The sequence below is a fragment of the Symphalangus syndactylus genome, chromosome 10, assembly GCF_028878055.3.
Source record: "Symphalangus syndactylus isolate Jambi chromosome 10, NHGRI_mSymSyn1-v2.1_pri, whole genome shotgun sequence".
Lineage (NCBI taxonomy): Eukaryota > Metazoa > Chordata > Mammalia > Primates > Hylobatidae > Symphalangus > Symphalangus syndactylus.
Window position 1 is genome coordinate 51262937 of NC_072432.2, and position 21029 is coordinate 51283965.

The 21029-nt window shown below is 35.4% G+C and overlaps 1 protein-coding gene across 15 annotated transcripts in view; it reads right to left on the reverse strand.

Moving 5' to 3' along the window:
* The window catches only part of PTPN13 (protein tyrosine phosphatase non-receptor type 13), a 220208-nt gene that overhangs the window by 30551 nt on the left and 168628 nt on the right, over positions 1 to 21029 (reverse strand). For all 15 annotated transcript variants that reach the window (XM_055297064.2, XM_055297076.2, XM_055297071.2 and 12 more), the window contains 14 exons: positions 20365 to 20458; positions 19351 to 19436; positions 17913 to 18072; positions 15902 to 16116; positions 15686 to 15784; positions 14351 to 14715; positions 12936 to 13116; positions 11361 to 11519; positions 10558 to 10729; positions 10248 to 10458; positions 5281 to 5351; positions 3503 to 3564; positions 1211 to 1304; positions 398 to 535 (listed from right to left, as the gene is read on the reverse strand). In XM_055297064.2, coding sequence (XP_055153039.2) covers positions 398 to 535; positions 1211 to 1304; positions 3503 to 3564; positions 5281 to 5351; positions 10248 to 10458; positions 10558 to 10729; positions 11361 to 11519; positions 12936 to 13116; positions 14351 to 14715; positions 15686 to 15784; positions 15902 to 16116; positions 17913 to 18072; positions 19351 to 19436; positions 20365 to 20458 — 2107 coding nt within the window. The remainder of the gene's footprint in view (positions 1 to 397; positions 536 to 1210; positions 1305 to 3502; positions 3565 to 5280; positions 5352 to 10247; positions 10459 to 10557; positions 10730 to 11360; positions 11520 to 12935; positions 13117 to 14350; positions 14716 to 15685; positions 15785 to 15901; positions 16117 to 17912; positions 18073 to 19350; positions 19437 to 20364; positions 20459 to 21029) is intronic.

Below are 21029 nucleotides of genomic sequence, written 5' to 3' on the forward strand. Positions count from 1 at the left end.
GGCAGTGTATAAACCAATATCCATAAATAGTTTCAATGTTTTAACTAGAAAAGTTAGGAAGAAATGATCAAGTACATATTAGTATAAAATTTCTGGTTAAAATTATCTACTAAAATTAAAATGAGAATGGCTGGGGGAAAATGTTTGGACTAACTCTACTAGAAGTAAAAGCCATGACATAAATGATACATTTGGAGATCTCACTAATAAGGTAACCCACTTACAAATATGGAAAATAAAAAAATAGGAGATAACAAATTCTATTTTGTTTCTGAAATATTACACACTAATGAGGACTAGAGGAAGAACTAATGCATTACATATTTACTCAAAAAATGCTCCCTAGAGATGTTCTTGTACTCCATAGTATACCCATTTATTCATCTAGTTCATGTACCTGGAACACAGGAGTTTCCTGCTGCATTATTTTCATTTAAAAGATTCTGGGCTTCCTCATCCACAACATCCAGCAGAGACTGGATAACTTCAGCTTCTTGGGAATCATCATAAATGTCATCTTCTTGTATATAAGATTCTTGAAAAATAATAATTTACATGGGGTTTTACATTAAAAATATTGACACAAGAAAGGGACAAGGTGTTAAACAGAATTTGCTAGGTGCTTTCAAATTTTAAGCACCCAATTTTAAAAGTAGCAATGACTGGAAAAGTAGTTTACACTAATGTGATCCAGTCATTTTTAGTTCTAAAACTACCCTGGCTGCTATGACGGAAGACCACACAAATGCAAATTACAAAGAATAAACTAAAATCAATGTTGGTGATATGGCTTTTCACAAGCATTAATAATTTAATGTTTATTTTCTTAAATTAAATGACTCTCAATGTATTAATTTATGAAAGAAACAAAGTTATGTTACAATAATGAAGGATATAATAGATCAGACAAAACATCCTCAAGACACTTTTTCTAAACTATTAGGTAGCCTGTGAATTGCTACTTCACAAAATACAAGAAACACTGTAAAACACAGCAGCTATCTTTTCAATCATTTAAAAAAAATGAGTCTCAGAGACAAGAATGAATACTGGGACATTTGTATATTGTTCTTTTGTTTATTTGACCAATAATGTTTCCCTTTAAAGCTACAGTAACATATAAAGCAAAGAAAAGAGGATACCTACTTTTTTTAATTACTTGAATTATTAGGGCATTTAGAGTAATTAGATGACTGATTTGGAAAACTACCTTTGGACAGAGTCAAGTTTGGTGATCCTTTTATCTGATAAGTAGAACATTTTCCTTTGGGGTATGAGATTTCATTTATTTCTTCCCCATCAACCTAAAGCATAAAACCAAAGCAAATTATCAGATAGTATTTTACTAACTTCCAGGATTGGGGGACTGCACATTGTCTCTCTCCTCTTCTTTCTTAGTACAAGATCCATTTTACATCTCTCCACCTTAGATCAGTGTTTGAAGGAAATATCAGTGCAATAAAATGTGCATAGGGCATGGGGCTTCCCATCATTAAATATATCTGGAAACACTAGGTGAAACAACATTAACTCAAAATTTTTATTCCAGGAATTTTCACAGTCCTTGCTAATATAAACTTTGAGTTGCCGAAAGATAACTCTATTATGTAGTATTTCTTAAAATATTTGACTGTAGACACCTCTTTTTTGAAGCAATTTTATAAGACTTGCCTTTCATACAATTTAAAAAAGTTTAATAGGACTATTAAAGCTTAGAAGTTGAGGGAAAGAGAAAATACCAACTTTTCAAGTACTTGTGAGTCTGTTACATGGATACAGTCTCCAATTTAGTGACCTGATAATCTATTAGGTATAAAGATTTTCAAATCTAGTCTAAGTCTCATATAAATTTAAGAAAACAGTGAATTCATAACAATAGAATAATTATTGAATAGAATGTAAATTTTGAATGCAATGTTCAACTGTGAAGCACTTCATGGAGCATAGCCTATCAAAAGAAAAATGACTTGAAAAAATGCAAAAATAAACGCTTGGAATAAATTAAAACAATTTTATACAAATAAAAGGTTGTGCTTTGCTCTCAAGGTTTCACTCATTCTATGAAGATAAAAAGTATACATGGTAGATGCAATAGAATTTTAAAAAATAAATAGTGGTAATATAATATCAAAAAGCTTCACTGGATTATGGAACTCCATTCTCAATGAGAAATTAATAGTATAGATATTAGCATTCAAGGACAGAGTATTGTTTGGGAGACTTCCTGGAAGATTTTAACTCCAACAAAAAAATTCTGGCAGCCATGAACAGCAAAAGTCCTAGTTTCTAAGATTTTATGTTAATTTAACAAAAACTCAACTCTTCTTTCTTTCAACAACATACTGATTACTTAAAAAGAAGAGCACTATACAGTGTGAATACTACTAGAAATACATGAAAATTCAGTTGCTTTGGCTATGTGAAATTGAAGACATTCTGAATAAACAGAGAATAGTGAGTGTTGCTGTAGCTCAATTTCAACACATACAAATAACAAAAAATTTTTGTTTTTGTGTCTCAATCATTACTACCTTAAAACGTTCTGCTGTAATTATCTTTTCATGGCTTGCTAGACCAAATCACAAGTGTGAGACAACATAATGAAATGAAAGGTGTAGAATTTTGGAATTCTGGTCATGAAATTATTTTTCTCCTCCCACACTAAAGCCAGCTCATGCTGACATAATAAGACTTTCAGATTAATAAAAGAGCAATCCCTCAGCGCTGTATTTTACAAGGAAAGCCATTCCATATTGAAGTTCAGAACATATTGTACGGGATACGTGTGGAATAAAACAATTCCATGAAATGAAGATCCAGCTGTGATCACTGTAGAAATGTATATTACATACCAGGAAGAAAACCACAAAAAGGGAGGTTAGCCAAATGGGCATAAAAGTAGACTTAAAAAGAGCATGAAATAGAATTTAACTATGTATTAGTTTTGTTAAGTCACCCATAGATTTCTCTGTGCTAATCTTAAATGATTAAAGCTCTCTCATTTAGTCATTTGGTAAAGCATTTTCTAAGTCTTTCAAAAGCAAGTAAACTTATTTTTTATTTATTTATTTTTTTGCTACTTCTGTTTTTTCCTCACTGGTTGCATAGATTTGAACTTGAAGGTTACTACTTGCCAAAAATAGCCCAAAGGAACAATTCCACTCTTAATTATATTATTCTTCTCTTCCCATGGTCTAAGAGACAATCAAAAGAATTTTACACATTAATAAGAAAAATCTCCGCACTAAAGTTATCTATTTAACTGGTTAGTGTATTTAAAAGCTGAGTGTGTGCCAAATGATGTACGGTTACCTACGTGAGGCTCTATATTGTATGATTTACTTAGCAAGGCCTATTAGTTCAGTAAAATATAGCCTTACTATTAATATGAATACCTAAAGAAGACAAATATTTAAATATGAAATCGGTTTGGTTCAAAACACAAACATGCAGTTCCTCAGATAAGGAGGTATGACATGAAAGAGGGTGGCCTTTTTCTTACCGTGGAGAATGAATCATTAGGAGTGAGGGCAGGTTGGCTGCAAGACCTCACACTGTAGGAACCTGAAAGGACAATATAGGAAGTAAGGGGATGAGCCAATCCAAACCACAAGAGGGACATCAAAATAATTAAAGAAAATTCACATCTTGGATGTTGTTATATTAGTACACAAAAATAATTCATATTACAAAATGATTAAAAACCAAATAAATGGAATAATATTTGATTCCAAACCTCTAATATTTTTGGGTTTATCCCAAGGAAAAAGCTAATTTCTTTTTCTTTCTTTTTTTTTTTTTCAGACAGAGTCATGCTCTGTTGCCAGGCTGGAGTGCAGTGGCACGATCTCGGCTCACTGCAACCTCCAACTCCCTGGTTCAAGCGATTCTCCTGCCTCAGCCTCCCAAGTATCTGGGATTACAGGTGTGTGCCACTATGCCCAGCTAATTTTCATATTTTTAGTAGAGACGGGGTTTCACCATGTTGGCCAGGATGGTCTTGATCTCCTGACTTCGTGATCCGCCCGCCTCGGCCTCACAAAGTGCTGGGATTACAGGTGTGAGGAAAAAGCTAATTTCTTAAAAGAAAATAGTTCACATAAAAGCTCAGTTTGGGCTGAATGGTTCATGTGAGACACTGATTATAATTTTTCGCATTGAACGGGTGAGCCATCACAGGTGCTTAACTATGTTCACTTTACTATTTAAAAGAAGGTAGTAAGCTTTTTAAAGTCTGATTTCAAAAAGACTATCAATTCAACACAGGAAAATAAATTATGGATAAAACAGGAAAGAACTTTTAACATATTTTTAAACCAAATGTTAATTTTAATTCTTAGCTATCATTACAAAAATTCAATATATGAAAAAAGGAGATTATATTTCACTTACAGCTAAAACATCACATATTTAAACATAACTTCATTCATTAAATTGTATTTTGAAGAGACTGAGAAAAATACTGTAGAGTTTGGAAAACTTTATAAGAAAACAAATACAGGTAAGTACATTTAAGAACCTCTATTTGGGAATGACCCTGAAATAATTCTGCCTAGAAAGATAAAAGTTGAGATGGAATTTTTATAGACAAATCTTTAGAATTCTGTGGATGGTGTTACAAAGAGTCCAAGAATGGACTTTAATATTCCTTGCAAGAAAAATATTGCTAAACTTCTAAGAAAAATAAAAAAGCATACCAATAATACACCACCGGTTCAAAATAATCATATTGGCAGAGTATGAAACATGATAGTTGTAATCTCTCTCTCCTTTTCCCCTAAATGCTTCCTTCCCTTGTTTGTCCCACATAATCACCGAGCTGCTATCACTATAATTTGCATTGTCTACAACTGTGTAATAGAATCATACAGTATGAACTATTTTTTTTTTTGCTCTGGCTTATTTAACTCAGAACATTTATTTTAAGGTTATTTTAATTATTTTTTTGCTTGTATCAAAGTCCATTCCTTTTTATTGCTGTGTAGTTTTTCATTGTTTGGATATATTACAACTAGTTTATCAATTCAACAGTTTTTGGACATTTGAGTTGTTTCAAATTTTGGCTATCACAAGTAACTGCTAGAAACATTTCTGTCCAAGTTTTTATGTAGAATAGAGGTTTACTTTCTTCAAGTGAACAGCTGGCAGTGGAAAAGCTGAATCATATTTTAGGTGTAAGTTATAATTTTTAAGAAATTGTCAACCTGTTTTCCAAAATGGATGTACCATTTTACATTCCCATTACTGTAGGAGAGTAGAGTAAAATGAATACATCCTTACCATTGCCTTTGGTTGACTTTGGAGCTGAAACAGCAGACCTCTTTGAGCTGGGGACCACCGGAAGATCATTTCTGTGTTGTAAAAAAGGACAACTGTAAATTATCTTGGCACACTGTAGCCTCGACCTCCCAGGCCCAAGCAATCCTCCTGGCCTCAAGCAATGCTCCCACCTCAGCCTCCCAAGCAGCTGGGACCACAGGCGTGTGCCACCATGCCCAGCTATTTTTTTGTAATTTTTGTAGAGATGCGGTTTTTTCATGTTGCCCAGGCTGGTCTCAAACTCCTGAGTTCAAGCAATCCACCTGCCTAGGCCTCCCAAAGTGCTGAGATTACAGGTGTGGGCCACCGTGCCTGGCCCAGGAGATATTCTTGACCCAAAAAAGATTAAGAATCACTTCTTTACATAGGTTTTCTCTGGGCTTCAGTTTAACATATCACCCTATTTCCCCTTCTATTTAACACACTGCTAATATTCATTATCTAATAACTCATCACTTAGTCAATAGTTCAAAGATAACTTATAAATCACAGTTCATTAAGTTTTATATATCTAAAGCCCTTGATATGTGTTTTTCTTTTAAATTAAAGAGAAAATCTAGATGAAATATTTCTATTCAAAGGATTATAAGAATGGTACCACCCAAAGTACAAAACAGCCAAAAAGCACCTCAGAAATAGATTAGTATGTAATCTTATTGTTGCTGATAATTGAGAGAAGAGGGGAGTTGCATAAGGTGTACAGTATTGGGAGAGGCAATACACTTAAAGTTCTGAGTACCCCTGTATGTTCTTGCTGACTAGCCCCAAAATGCAAGGTCCTGACCTCTTTTTATCTGGGCCATTTCTTAAGGTTGTATCTGCAGTGAGCAACCATGAAGGATGTGGTAACTTCTCTTCCCCAACAAACAAACAGGCTTTCTTACAGACTGCTACAAAATGGTGGGTTCCCAAGGCTCTTCTCATAGCATTCCTCTCCTATAATACAACCCATTGCATGTGTACAAATCCACAGGCCCACATACATCTTTTTTTTTTTTTTTTGGAGACAGAGTCTTGATTTGTCACCCAGGCTGGAGTGCAGTGGCGCTATCTCGGCTCACTGCAAGCTCCACCTCCTGGGTTCACACCATTCTCCTGCCTCAGCCTCCTGAGTAGCTGGGACTACAGGTGCCCGCCACCACGCCCAGCTAATTTTTTGTGTTTTTAGTAGAGACGGGGTTTCACCATGGTCTGGATCTCCTGACCTTGTGATCCACCCGCCTCGGCCTTCCAAAGTGCTGGGATTACAGGTGTGACCGTGCCTGGCCCACATACGTCATTTTTTTTTCTTGTTAGCTGGATATTATTTCTTTTTTTTCTTTTCTTTTCTTTTTTTTTTTTTTTGTGACAGAATACTGTTTGCAGTAGAGGAAACTGGCATTGCAGTCTGGTGGTATAATGGCTTGTCCACATAAACCAGTACATGTTCATCCTTCAGCGCAAAAAGCCCTAATGTGCGTATCCTATTAAAATTCAGGACATCTCCAATATTATCTCTGTTTTTCTTTGTCATCTTTTTTTTTTTTTTTTTTTAAATAAACATTTTCAAGGTTTGTCCAAAAGAAGGCCATATAGGTTCTTGGCTAGTGGAAGACAATTCAGGACAGCTGTTGCACACTTGGACTATCACCTTCTCCAGGCTGGCGGTTGATACCTTATTTTTTCTCCAACTCATTTTTATTAAAAACATAAAAAAAATGCTCCAACTATCAGTTTTACAAAATCTCTAAGGGAAACACAAGAGCAAGGTGCTGAGGTAAAAAACACCTGAGGTAGCTTTTTCTGTGTGTTTTTCTCGTTAAAAAGATCTATAAATTTAACGCCCTGGGCCAACAACCTTGGTAAATTTCTACTTTCCTGCACATTTTTTTTTTAAAGAAAGAAATCATTTTGCTGAATATCGATGGCTTATACACCAAAATGCAAAAAGACAAAATACATTCTTTCATTGTGGAATTTTTTCTTTGTTTGGTTGATTGGTTGGTTTGATGGGTTCCTGTTTTCCAAAACGCTAGGACAAGTACCATTGACTCTTGTTCTTTTGAGTAACCAAGTGTAAGTTGAGGCTGGTTTGTGTGTTTCGCTTTTGTTCCTTTTGTGTGATGTGATACTCAGAGCACTGCTTTGCCTGGGTGGGCGGGGGGAGGTGCGTCACATACATTATTTTTATGGGACTTGGAAGACGTGGAACTGACACTAATGCCATGCTCATGCTGCTTGCTATGCATTAGTAATAGTCTTTTATCTCTGATTCAGGAGTTTTATGTCTTCTGCCAGCATCCATGTAACAAAGACAGGCTAGCTTATTAGCTTGCAAGTACAGTAAAATCCCAAACCCTTTACAGTTCCCTTTATGGAAGGAAGTCATAAACCAAGGAGTATGAGGAGTTTCTAGAAAAGTGGACATACAGATAATTACCACAAGTATACATCCCTCCATTATTGCTACCCTATGGACTTTAATAAAAGAGGGTAGATAAACACAATGAAGAGACAGCTAGAAGAAGAATGAAGGAGAAAGTAATTGTGACTACCATGACTATATTTTTGGTGACTAAAGCTAAGATAAAAGCAGAAAGACAAAAGAAAATGACTTCAAGGCTGAGCTGAAGAGTGCTCTACTAATTTTGAAGCAAAATATTCAGTTGGACCTAAAGTTAGCAAAAATGTTAATTTTCACAAAAATACTTTCCAGGTTGTTTGAAATTCCCTCCCCTCCTAATTAACATTCAAGTAGACCTATGAAAACAATTGTATGCCAATCCAATTTTTAGACATATATGAAGGAATCAAATGAAAGACTATGTTCAAGGGGAAAAAAAGTACACAATCTAATTTACAGGTTCAGAAGGAATAAATAAGCTTATCATCAATTATTTGATCAACAAGTTCCCATACTTTAAAAGAAATAATTCACAAACAAAACTGTGAATTTTTCCTTTATATAACTTAAGTCTGTAATCTAGAAAGCCTGGATTCCTGTAAATTGTGGTAGGCAGAATAATCCCCTTCCAAGATGTTTATGTTCTAATGATTCTGTTCTAATCCTCAGAACCTCTGAAGCTATTACTATTTATATGGCAAAAGAAACTGTATATATGATTAGGTTCAGATTTTGATATGGGGAGGTTATTCTGGATTATCTGGGTGGGCCCATTATAATCACAGGGGTCATAATAAGTGAAAGAGGGAGGCAGGAAAGTCTGAGTCACAGAAAGAGACGTGGCAACAGAAGCAGAGGGTGCTGCAGTTGCTGGCTTCGAAGATGGAAGTGAGCCATAAACCAAGGTGTATGGGTAGTCTCTAGAGGGTGGAAAACAGATTTTCTCCTGGGACCTACAGAAGGAATACAGCCCTGCTGACACCTTGATTTTACCACAGTAAGGCCCATTTTGTATTTCAGACCTTCAGAACATTAATATAATAAACTTGTGTTGTTTTAAGCCACTAAACTTAATAGTAATTTTTTATAATAGTAATAGGAAATGAATACATTTTCTCAATCTATTTCCATTATAAATGAAAGAAAAGTTGCTATTAGCATTTTTTATAATGTGAAACTGTTATAAGGTTGAGTAGATGTGGTAGTTCTATGCCTCATGGGTAGCAGGCATGAAGTTCTAGTGGGATTAATCCTATCCCAGCTCTGGGAATGAGCCAGGACTGGCTTAAGCCAATCAATACTGATGGTCCCCAACTTATGATGGTGCAGCTTTATGACATTGTAAAAGTGACACGCATTTGGTAGAAACGATACTTTGAATACTATACAATCATCCTGTGTTTCATTTCCATTGCTGCATTCAATAAATTACATGAGATATTCAACACTTTATTATAAGATAAGCTTTGTGTTAGATGATTTTGTTCAACTGTAGGATAATGTAAGTAATGTAAAACTGTTTATGGTAGGCTAGGCTAGGCTAATAAGCTGTGATGCTTGGTAGGTTGGGTATTTTAAATGTGGTTTTGACTTATGATATTTTCAATTTACCATGGGTTTACTGGGATGTAACCCCACTGTATGAGGAGCATCTGTATATTCTTATCCCTTGCTTCCAACTTAGAGATTGACCTTAATTTAGGCATAATGCAATTGGTACACAGTACTTGCTTAAATAGTAGTGATTGGTGAGATTTCTGTTTGAAGACTGCTCTAGGTGATGTGATGTGGTATATAGGTGGGATGTATGAAAATGACGTAGTCTTTTGAAAACTGATACAGGGAGGAGGAAATAACTAAAAATAGCAAATAAATTAAGGTAGAGCCCTGATCAGATTTCACCTGATGACCACCTTATTTCTGGACTTTTAAAAGTCCAATATAAACCAATAAATCTCCGGCCAGGTAGGGTGGCTCACACCTGTAATCCCAGCACTTTGGGAGGCCAAGGCGGGTGGATCACCTGAGGTCATGAGTTCGAGACCAGCCTGGCCAACATGGTGAAACCCCGTCTGTACTAAAAATACAAAAATTAGCCTGGTGTGGTGGCGGGCACCTGTAATCCCAGCTACTCGGGAGGCTGAGGCAAGAGAACTGCTTGAATCTGGGAGGCAGAGGTTGCGGTGAGCCAAGATTACACCACCGCACTCCAGCCTGGGCAAGAGTGAAATTGTCTAAAAAAGAAAAGAAAACAAAACAAAAAAACTCCCAATAAAATCCCTTTCTTGTTTAAACAAAAGTTGAGTTGTATTTTCTATTACTTGCAAGTGAAAACATCCTAACTGATAAATGTGGTAACCATTCTATTATTCACTTAGTGTTCTTAAAATCGCCTATCAATAAGTCTGTTTTAAATTTGTTATGTCCTGCCGATTTAGTCTATGAATTACTAATTCAGTAATATATTTTCAGAGAATGAAGTATAATCAATGACCTGAAATGCACACACATGCACAATCAAAACTCATAAATAATTGCAGAGTACCTTGTTGCTTTCAATACCAATGAAGGAAGTGACATGTCTAATGCTCTGTTAACTTCCTCCAAGGTCATTCCTTGTGTGCTGACTCCGTTCACATAATGGATGACATCTAATAGCTGGAGATTACCCTCAATGGCTGCGACGGACCTTGGATTAATATCACTAATATATACCACTTGATAAAGGCTGTCATGACCTCCAGATAGGGAAAAACCTTGAAATAATAGAAAATATTTGTTTTCTCAGTCATAAGAGTACTTACTCTTAAGCTAACCAAGAAAATCATATTGTACAAAGTTTGACTTTTCATTACCCAACTCCTCTTTGTTGCATGTTAGTGTTATGTCCGGTAGCAAATGAGGCAACATTGGTATTCTGGGTAATTCCAGAACTCGTCCAATAACTAATCTGACTGTTTTGGATGCAGCCCGGAGCAGATTAACTGCATCTGTATGAGTCATATTAGTAACATCCATATCATTAACCTACAAAAACAAGAAAGGGGCAAGTGAAGATCACAATTTTTAGAAAAGAGAAGCTAAATTGCCAAGAAAATACAATACTCTTCCTAATTTATAATATATATTAGCTAGTAAGAGATTCACAACAGTGATCTCTAATTTATTGGTAATCCCCTTTATTATGGAAATCACAGGCACAACGATCAAGCCATTACAATGAAATAATAATGTTAAATCCCTAACAAATGCATCATTATTTTGCTAATCTAGGAAATTCATCCTCTAAGTAATTTAAACTTTCTGTCCTTGAGACCTAAGATAGCTTGTTTTATGCCTGAAGAACTGAGATTAAAGGGACTTTCAAATTTGTAAATGACAAGTTAATGGGTGCAGCACACCAACATGGTACATGTATACATATGTAACAAACCTGCACGTTGTGCACATGTACCCTAGAACTTATAGTTAAAAAAAAATATATATATAAAGAATTTCCCAAACTGTTAATGATATAAACGCCTTTACTTTTAAGTGGTGGAAACAGAAAGCATAAACCGAATAGATAAATACAGTATTACAATAATTCAACCTTCTTTTTCTGACTTGCTCTTTGTCTACATTTACACAAATAATCCATTTCTCTTAAATGTCTCACCTTTATGAGCCGGTCCCCAGGTTTTAGCCTTCCATCACTTTTGGCTGGATCTTGTATGACATCATGAACATAACAACCAATTCTCTGATTGCCTTTGGTTACTGTAAAACCCAGGCTTCCTTTTTCTGATTTAATTAGGGTAATGAGGAGTTCTACTTCCTAAGGGAAAAAAACAGTAATACTTTTAGGTTATCTATTCTGCACTATAGACAAACAGAAAGATGACTATTATTTCCCTTAACAGAGGAGAAAGTCAAACCTTAAAAGGTTACTTAACTTGTCCAAGTGAAGAAGTCAAGTCTGTCTGACTCTAGACAGTCTGTCTGATTCTAGACAGACTGTCCCCCCACTGCATCCCACGTAAAAGTTATGTTTAAGCACAACATTATGTTTGTCTAGAGACAGCAGAGACAGAATTTACTCCTGCTTTCTTTCTTATATTTTTAGGATAAATAAGGACACAATAGTGGTTATACTTTGATGATCAAAAAATACTTTTTGAAGGAAAGGTTCAGAAAAAAACTCATATATTTCTAAATAAATGCAAAGAGCCATATATTTCTAAACAGATGCAAAGAGCAACAAAAAAGCTTTTTTTTTTTTTTTGGTAAAAATATGAAGTCTTTTGGTGATTATCACAATCTTATCAATTTTGTTGTGTAAATAAAATATACTTTTAAAAGATTTCAAATGAGACACAGAGGTTGTTTATAAGGGTGAAAGATTTCTAAGAAAAATTAAAGATTATTTTTACTCTATTGCTAAGAATGAAACTGAAGATGTAGATGCTGCACACCCTTCATCTTCAATACACACATGCACAATTATAGGAAAAAAAAAAAAAGGTACCTGGAAACTTACCTCCAAAATGTTAACAGTTTTGGGGTAATCAGATTATAGTGGCTTTAATCTTCTTCTCTGTTTAATAATTTTTCTACAATAAACATTTATTACTTGGATAATAAAAGCAGTATTTAGAAAGGCTAACTTTCAATCAATGTAAAGGATATTATACTTGGAAATTTTGTTTCCAAATCTTATTTGTAGGTTTAGAAGTTCTAGGACTATTACTACAGTGTAAAGGATTCCATTTGAGCACACAAAAAAAGTGTGGAGGAGAAAAAAAATTACATTCAAACTTGGTTAAAAATCAAATAGGTAACTCATCAGAATTTGAGAAGCAGACAAAAATAATATTTACTAAGGGTCTACTCTGTAGCAGATACTACACTACGTGCTTTACGTATGTTATTTCATTTAATCTTCACCACAATCCTGTGAGGTTACTTGCTCCATTTTATAGTCAAAGCTACCAAGACTCAGAAGAATTAAGTGATTGGTCCAAGGAGTCTGCCAAATTGTAGCAAGTCAGTGGTAGAGTCGGGATTTATACTCAGGTCTTTTTGCCTTGTTTCCTAATTTCTCAGCACAGAAACATACCAGATATGTTATCCATTTATTAGACACACATATGAAGCTATTTTAAAGATAGCTTTTTCCCTAAAGGGAAACTTTATGAACACACTTTCTTTTAAAAAATATGGATTTTTTTTAAATATAGAGAAAACAACTTACCAGCTCAAAGTCTTCAAGGTGATTTTCCAAGTCATTTTTCAAAGGTGTCCAGTTTTCTCGTCTAGTCGGTTCAGAAATGTGATGTATATGATACTTATCCATCGAACTAGAGGAAGCAGATTCTAATTGGGGTTGATAACTCTGCCCAGGAGCCATATCCGGTAGTAGAGGGGAAGGATTACTACAGAGACAAAGAAGTAAGACTATTTTCAAATACATTTCAATGTCAATATGGTTAGTTTGTGCCGGAAACAGAAGACACTTAACAAATATTCATGTCTGATTTTGATTGAGATCCTAGTTACTGTTTGTATGACTCTGGACTATGAATTTACTCTATATCTGTTAAATGTTAAAATTAACAATAATTTATTCTCTGTCTAGGTTTTTTTTGTTGTTGTTGTTGAGACAGGGTCTCACTCTGTTGCCCAGGCTGGAGTGCAGTGGTGAAATCTCAGTTCACTGCAGCCTCTGCCTCCCAGGGTCAAGTGATTCTACTGCCGCAGCCACCCAAGTAGCTGGGATTACAGGTGTGTGCCACCATGCCCAACTAATTTTTGTATTTTTAGTAGACATGGGGTTTTGCCATGTTGCCCAAGCTGGTCTCAAACTCCTGAGCTCAAGCAATCTACCTGCCTTGGCCTCCCAAAATGCTGGGATTACAGACGTGAGCCATTGCGCCCGGCCTAGGTTCTATTTTGATGAAGCTCTTTAAGCTGCATAAAGTCAGCAAGATAGGTTAAATAGAATTCTTTTGATTTCTAGCTGTTAATTCAAAGCTGAAGCTAATGTTATCAGAAGGTTAATGTGTGTTTCAACATAATAAGGAAAAGAAGAAAGAAGAATAAAAGTCTGACTCCTGTGGTTATTTTGGATAAAATACAAAGGAAAAAAACTTGAACAAATAAAGTTTGGATGTGGATAGATACAAAGATATAACCAAAGAGTAAAATGTATGAATAATTATGCGATGTATTGATGTAGTCCTTCTCTTTGTATGCTTCTATGTTTTCAATCATTTCTTCTTTTCCCCATCTTCGTCTTATCTTTTGCAAACTCTCTGCCCTTATCTCCCCTCTATATTTCTGGTCCCTAGTCTCCCACTGTGTTACTGCCTAAATAAGTCTCTTCTGTTTAAGTAGTATGATTAATAATGAAATACAAATAACTTTCTCAGTTACTAGTAAATATGCTCAAGAGGGAAGAAAGACTCAGGCTGACTGCCTAGAGAGCTTATTGGTTTGCTAACTAAAACTATCAGTCACAATAGCTAGACATCCAATAGAGTCATCCTCTGGCTAACCACTGTGAAGGTCACAGATACATACATTTCATTCTTAGAGGAATGCATGTTGCTGCTACTGCTACTAACAACAACCAGTTGCTTTGAGCAGTTCACATTATATTGATGATACCTGTCCTCAAACTCTGGTTTATTGGGAATTTTCTGAGGATAGTAAAACATGGTACAAATGGTATCTTCTTGACTCTTGGGTGCTTCATGATGACTCTGTGCCTGTGATACCATGTTGCTTAGAGTCTGATGCAAAGCTGAACTCCAGGTCGAATTTGATATGTTTGCTGGAGCTGTCACTAAGTCATCTTCTCCACTCCCACTGCTGTCACTGTAACTGTCTCTTCTGGATGGGGACTTGCACTGTTTCTTGCTTTTGTCTGACATTTCATTTTCATCTGAGCTGGTGCTTTGCTCCATACATGATGGCTGAGAAGAGTCTTTACTGCTGTTTGGAAGTACTTGTGCTGGAGACTGAAGTGGGGTCTGTAATGGACACATTTAAAGAGATTTGCGACCATTCTATGAATTTTAGAAGAATTTATTTGAAAATAAACCATAGAACAACTCTCTACTAAAGTATGCATTGAATTTTCTGATAATAAAAGTAATTTATGTTCACTAGAGAAAATAATATATAAAATAACAGTTAATATTGTACAATTTATACCTTAAGTTAGAACCAGAGTAATATTATATATTTTGTCTCATATTTTCAAAAATTAGGGTTCTATCATAAATATTTTCTTAAGTCCTTAAATATGCTTTAAAACAATTTTAATACCTGTATAATGGTCCAGTGGATGGCTATACCTTTATTTCTGCCTTCTCCTTTTATTGGACATAGAGTTGTTTCTAGCTTTTCATTATTAATAGAAATCTAGAAGAACTTCTTTGTATGTAAATTTTTACCTGAGTTTCTATTACTTTGTAATTTTCTATACTGTCAGAATATAGGACATTTTTAATAGCCTAATTAAGTATTTCCAAATTGTTTTCTAAAAACTGATACCAATTTATATGCTCATCAAGAGAGTTCCATTCACTTTTTCCTATCTGGTGCCTCAAATCAATGTAGTCTTTTAAAATGCTATTTATAATGCATCTTACAGAGATGTTATTTTCCTATTAAAGAGATTTTTAACCATTGTTTTGCAGATGAGGAGTAACAGTTTGTGACCTGTTCAACATAATAACTAGTATCAGTGCCCATTAAAATGCCTGAAGTCAGTACTTGATAAATCCTAGTTAAATAAATTGAATAAATTACTTTGTATTATACAAATAAGGAATACATTCAAAGAAGTTGTCACATACAAGATAACATGCCTACCTAAAACAAGTAGCTAGGTATGAAACCCAGGAGAACAATTCATGATGAAACCACCACAGCTGAATTAGTTAGTTGCTAAGTTGATATTCTATAAAAATGTAAATTACTTTTCATAAGTCTCACCAAAAGCGCAGTATCAATTTCCGGTAGCACACCAGGTGGAGGTCTGCAGAGAAGCAAGAATACTTCTGGAGCAGTTCCCCTGAGAGCAGATATGACTTCCTGGGGGTACCATGAATGACAAATGAAGGTACAGTTAAACCAGCATTATGAAACCATTCTGAAAGGCCAATCCATCTCATCATTAAAAATGCTATACTCCACATGCCAGGGGCTCACCTGCTGAGATAGTCCTTTCAAAGAGGCTCCATTCACTTTCAAGATAACATCTCCTACATCAATTTTTCCACTTTCCGCTGCTGGCTGTCCAGGAAAGAGCTTTTTAACCCTTACTATGCTGGCATTAATTTGCTCCGGTATAAGATTATCTTCTCGAGAAAAACTGAATCCTAGACCTGAGCTATTTTTAAACAATTTTACCTCAAATGTATTTTCTGGAGAAAAAGATATAAAAAAAATTTAGATATTGTTAACATGCTGTGTTTACATAGGAACATACAAACATATATATTTCTAGACACATTTTAAAAGCCCATTTTCCCGTATTTATAGCTCTGTATGTACTTACTGCATTCTAATAGTATACTGAAGCTGTATCTTACAGTCTATTTCCATCATTAAGAAATCTTATCAACTAACTGCATGAACTAAGCTGTTTGATTAGGAAGGAGAGTTCTGAAAGTAGGATTCTGAAAATGGAGTTATGCATCAAACTCGTGTGTTTTAAAAGACACTATGGTCAGGCACAGTGGCTCACGCCTATAAACCCCAGTACTTTGGGAGGCCAAAGTAGGAGGGTTGCTTGAACCTGGGAGTTTGAGACCAGCCTGGGCAATATAGTGAGATCCAATCTCTACAAAAACAAAACAAAACAGAGTACGACAACAGATGAAAAAAAGGGGAAACTCCACGGAAGGACAGGTATTGGAGAAACTCAGGTATACAGCGTGAGAAAGATGAAAAGAAGAACAAAATAAATGTTAGAGGAGGTTATGTGGAAATAAATTGACATTGTAATGTTCTAGGGAGGTGTAATTTAACTCAGATAAATTGCAATACTTCAATAAATTTCTTATCAGCTAAATAAATTAAAAGAACAATAACAAGAAAATAATTAAAAAATACATTTAAAGTCTTTGCTCACGGTTGGCTCGGGTGTTTTAAAAAAAAACAAATCTATTTAAAGAAAGAATGATGGGGCTGGGTGTGGTGGCTCACACCCGTAATCCCAGCATTTTGGGAGGCTGAGGAGGGCAGATCACCTGAGGTCAGGAGTTCAAGACCAGTTTGGCCAACATGGTGAAACCCCGTCTGTACTAAAAATACAAAAAGTAGCGCATGTGGCAGTGCGTGCCTATAATCCCAGCTACTCGGGAAGCTGAGGCAGCAGAATAGCTTGAACCTGGGGGCGGAGGTTGCACCGAGCAAAGATTGCACCACTGCACTCCAGCCTGGGTGACAGAACGAGACTCCATCTCAAAAAAAAAAAAAAAAAAAGATGGAAGAAATAAAGAATAAAGAGCAGTATGATAAAATGAGTACATTAATTTTATTTTCATATTCAGGAAAAAATAATATAGTCTGTGTTATTTTTTCTCCTTATTTTGGGGACTGATTCAGAGTTGCTAACGTTTGTGTAAAATAAAACAATGACTGTACACCATCACCATCATTTACAAAGTAAAGGAAATATAAGCCTTTTAAGAAGACAGAATCTTAAAGGGTACTGGAAAGCCACTATCATTCTTAATTTTCTTACTACCAATTAGTGATATGTCCAAAGGCTAGCACAGTTTGTAACAAAGACCACTTTCTGGGCACTACTAGGTGAATATCTGCCCAGAGTTTGATTCACAGGTCTTAAACTTAAATTAAATAGAAATACAAAAATCTAAGGGTCAAGGTTTCACATGGGTTTGAAGGCATCTCAGCATTTGTTTTTCTTTATTTTTTCACTTACCAAATTTCATTTTGAATTTTACCACAATTTAAAGCATTTTTAAAAGACCATAATCATGCATGACTTCATTATCCAAAGTCTTTCAGATCCTAGGAGCTGCAAATATGTTTCTGTCTTTATTCAGTATGGTGCTATGTCAGATTATTATTTGCACTTGACGAGAATAATGAACAAAACTAGGGCATTAACTGTAATCCAACATGTAAAAATCAAATTTTGAATAGGCGAGGAATAATTTGAAGGTGAGACTGTAGTCTCCCAAGGCCTGACCTTCAGTGACAAAGCTGTAGTCTTTGATCTGAGTTGTTTTCTTCACTTTTTCTGGGCCTTGACCTTGGACATTCTGATCTGAAAGGGTACACTGTGGGGTTACCGGGACATGTTCTTTAGATGTTGGAGATTGTCCCTTTTCTAATAACAGATGAACCACCTGGATAAGTAAAATAGCATTTCATTAATTAAGAAGAATGCTAAGAAAATAAATACATTTTCAGGACTTTGTATAGTTAATGCTATAAAATCATTTAAAGTAACTACCAAATTTGGTCCACCAAATGAAGAGGGAGAAAAAAAATAGAGGAACAAAAGCAAGGGGTTGAAAGTTCCAAAATCAAGCTTTTATTACATTTTTGTATAGAAAGATAAATGATTAAAAAGAATCTATTATAAATGTAATACATGTTAGAAATGTATGATAATGGCCAGGTGGAGTGGCTCATGCTGGTAATCTCAACACTTTGGGAGGCCAAGGTGGGCAGATCACCTGAGGTCAGAAGTTGGAGACTAGCCTGGCCAACATGGTGAAACCCCATCTCTACTAAAAATATAAATATTAGCCAGGTGTTGTGGTTGGCACCTGTAATCCCAGCTACTTGACAGGCCGAGGCAGGAGAATTGCTTGACTCTGGGAGGTGGAGGTTGCAATGAGCCGAGGTCATGCCATTGCACTCCAGCCTGGGTGACAAGAGTGAAATTCCATCTCGAAAAAAAAAAACCAGGTGTGGTGGCTCATGCCTGTGGTCCCACTGGAGTCCCAGCACTTTGGTAGGCTGGGCAAGAAGATGACTTCTTGCCTAGGAGTTCGAGACCAGCATGGGTAACAGAGGGAGACCCCCATCTCTACAAGAAATAAAAAATAAACTAGCCAGGCATGGTGGCACGTGCCTGTAGTCCCAGCTACTTGGGAGACTGAGGCAGGGGGATCACTTGAGCCCAGGAAGTCAAGGTTGCAGTGAGCCATGATTACACCACCGCACTCCAGCCTGGACCTCACAGCAAGACCCTGTCTCAAAACAACAACAAAAACCTCCAAAGACATTATAGATAATTTGGTTAAACTCCCTGACTCAAAATATACTTCAACAAAATAAATTTTGTGTTGAGGCTAAAGAACAAGAGTGAAAACCACTAGAAATCAGATGTTTATACAACAAATTTAAAATGCAATTTCCACCCCTCCCCCATCAGATCTCTTTGCTAATGTAAGCGTTAAATGTGACGTAGAAAGTCAGCTTCCTCAGTAAAAAATGTCTTGTAATACTTGCATTTCAATTTGGAAGGAAAAAACAACAACCCAGATGGTTATACGTATCAGGCTTGGTTTCTTGATTAGCTAACAAATTTAGAGATCTCAATGAGAACTGATGTTATTCACACATTGTTTTGCTCTTCTAAGGTACTGTAAAAGGTTGGTATAATGATCTGTTACCTGTCCTGTATTTCTCAGTGTTTCCACAGCTTGCTTATGGGTGGCTCCTTCTAGACTAACTCCATTGACAGCTAGGACACGATCACCTAAAAATTAGGCAGTTATTTTGAAAGAAACAAATCACAAATAATAATCCTACATGTTGTTTTAAATCTTATGGTCTTATTTCATATTAATTTGTTTGAGGAGGGACTCAGGCAAATTCTGGAAGAAACTGTGTTACAGAGTTTCTTTAATACGTTATTTAATTTATTCCCCAATTTTATGGCTAATGTTAAGTATATTTTACAACAATATCTTTATAAAAATAAATTTAAATCAAGAGAGAAGATAAGTTGAACTATAAATATATAGAGATTGGAGGAAAGTTCTTAGTTCTTACTAGAAGTGTAGATATCAGGCTGGGCTCAGAGGCTCACGCCTGTAATCCCAACACTTTGGGAGGCCAAAGTGGGGGGATAACCTGAGGTCAGGAGTTCGAGACCAGCCTGGCCAACATGGTGAAAACCTGTCTCTACTAAAAATACAAAAATTAGCCCGGCATGGTGGTGGGTGCCTGTAGTCCCAGCTACTTGGGAGGCTGAGGCACAAGAATCATTTGAACCCAGGAGGTGGAGGTTGCAGTGAGCCGAGATCGCACCACTGCACTCCAGCCTGGGTGACAGAGCGAGACTCTGTCTCGAAAAAAAAAAAAAAAAACAAGTGTAGATGTCAGTGTTTTTACAGCAATTTGCTTCATGGTACATGTAAAATATGAATGAAAGCACTATTTTCTTTCCTTTTTAATTTTTTTAACTTCCCACACAATGGTGATGTATAGATATCTTCTGATACTAGAAAATAAGCTGGAAAGAAGAATTTTTGAAATGGCATCAAAGAGTTTCTTAATGCTACAGTTTTATAATTGAGTATGTTATTTCATATCATGAATTTGAAGGTCAGTTATCAACTTTATAATTTCTTATTTGTTGTAATATTCATATATATAATTCCTACATAATATAAACACTATACCTTTGTGAATTCTACCATCAGACTCTGCTGCTCCCTGGGGAATAACAGCTTTTACATAAATGCCACCATGTCTGACACTCGTATTCACACCTCCCTAAAGAGAAAAAGACAAAATAATATTTTATAATATGAAAAATTTTGCACTTTCTTTCAAATCTCAGGCCTAGAAAGGATTCATCAGCCAAAGCAGTGGCATCCCATCGGCATGTGCTGATGTACAGTATATTCATTAGTATACTAATGAGGGATATTATATTCATCAGTATAATTCAAAAATAATTTTATCAAATAGCCTATGCTCACATTCTGACTACCTTAAACATACATATATTCCTTGGGAACTTCTAATTTTAAGATACTAACATATTTACAAGGTATTATATATTATGGAGAGTATATAGAAATATACAGTCGTTAAATACTAATGATGTAGGTTAGAGATATATAATCTATGCTCATGTAGAAACTGTCAAATATCTACAAAGCATTGCATTAATTTTACAATTTACAAGTTTTATATGCAGATAAAGCAAGTATTAAATCTATGGAGAAAAAGGTAGTGTTTGTCTAATTTTTTTAAAATCACAGGAAAAAGTGACTAACAATTTTTAAAATAGTTTTTAGATATGATTCAGTTTTAGGATTTTGGAAATATTTGATGTGTT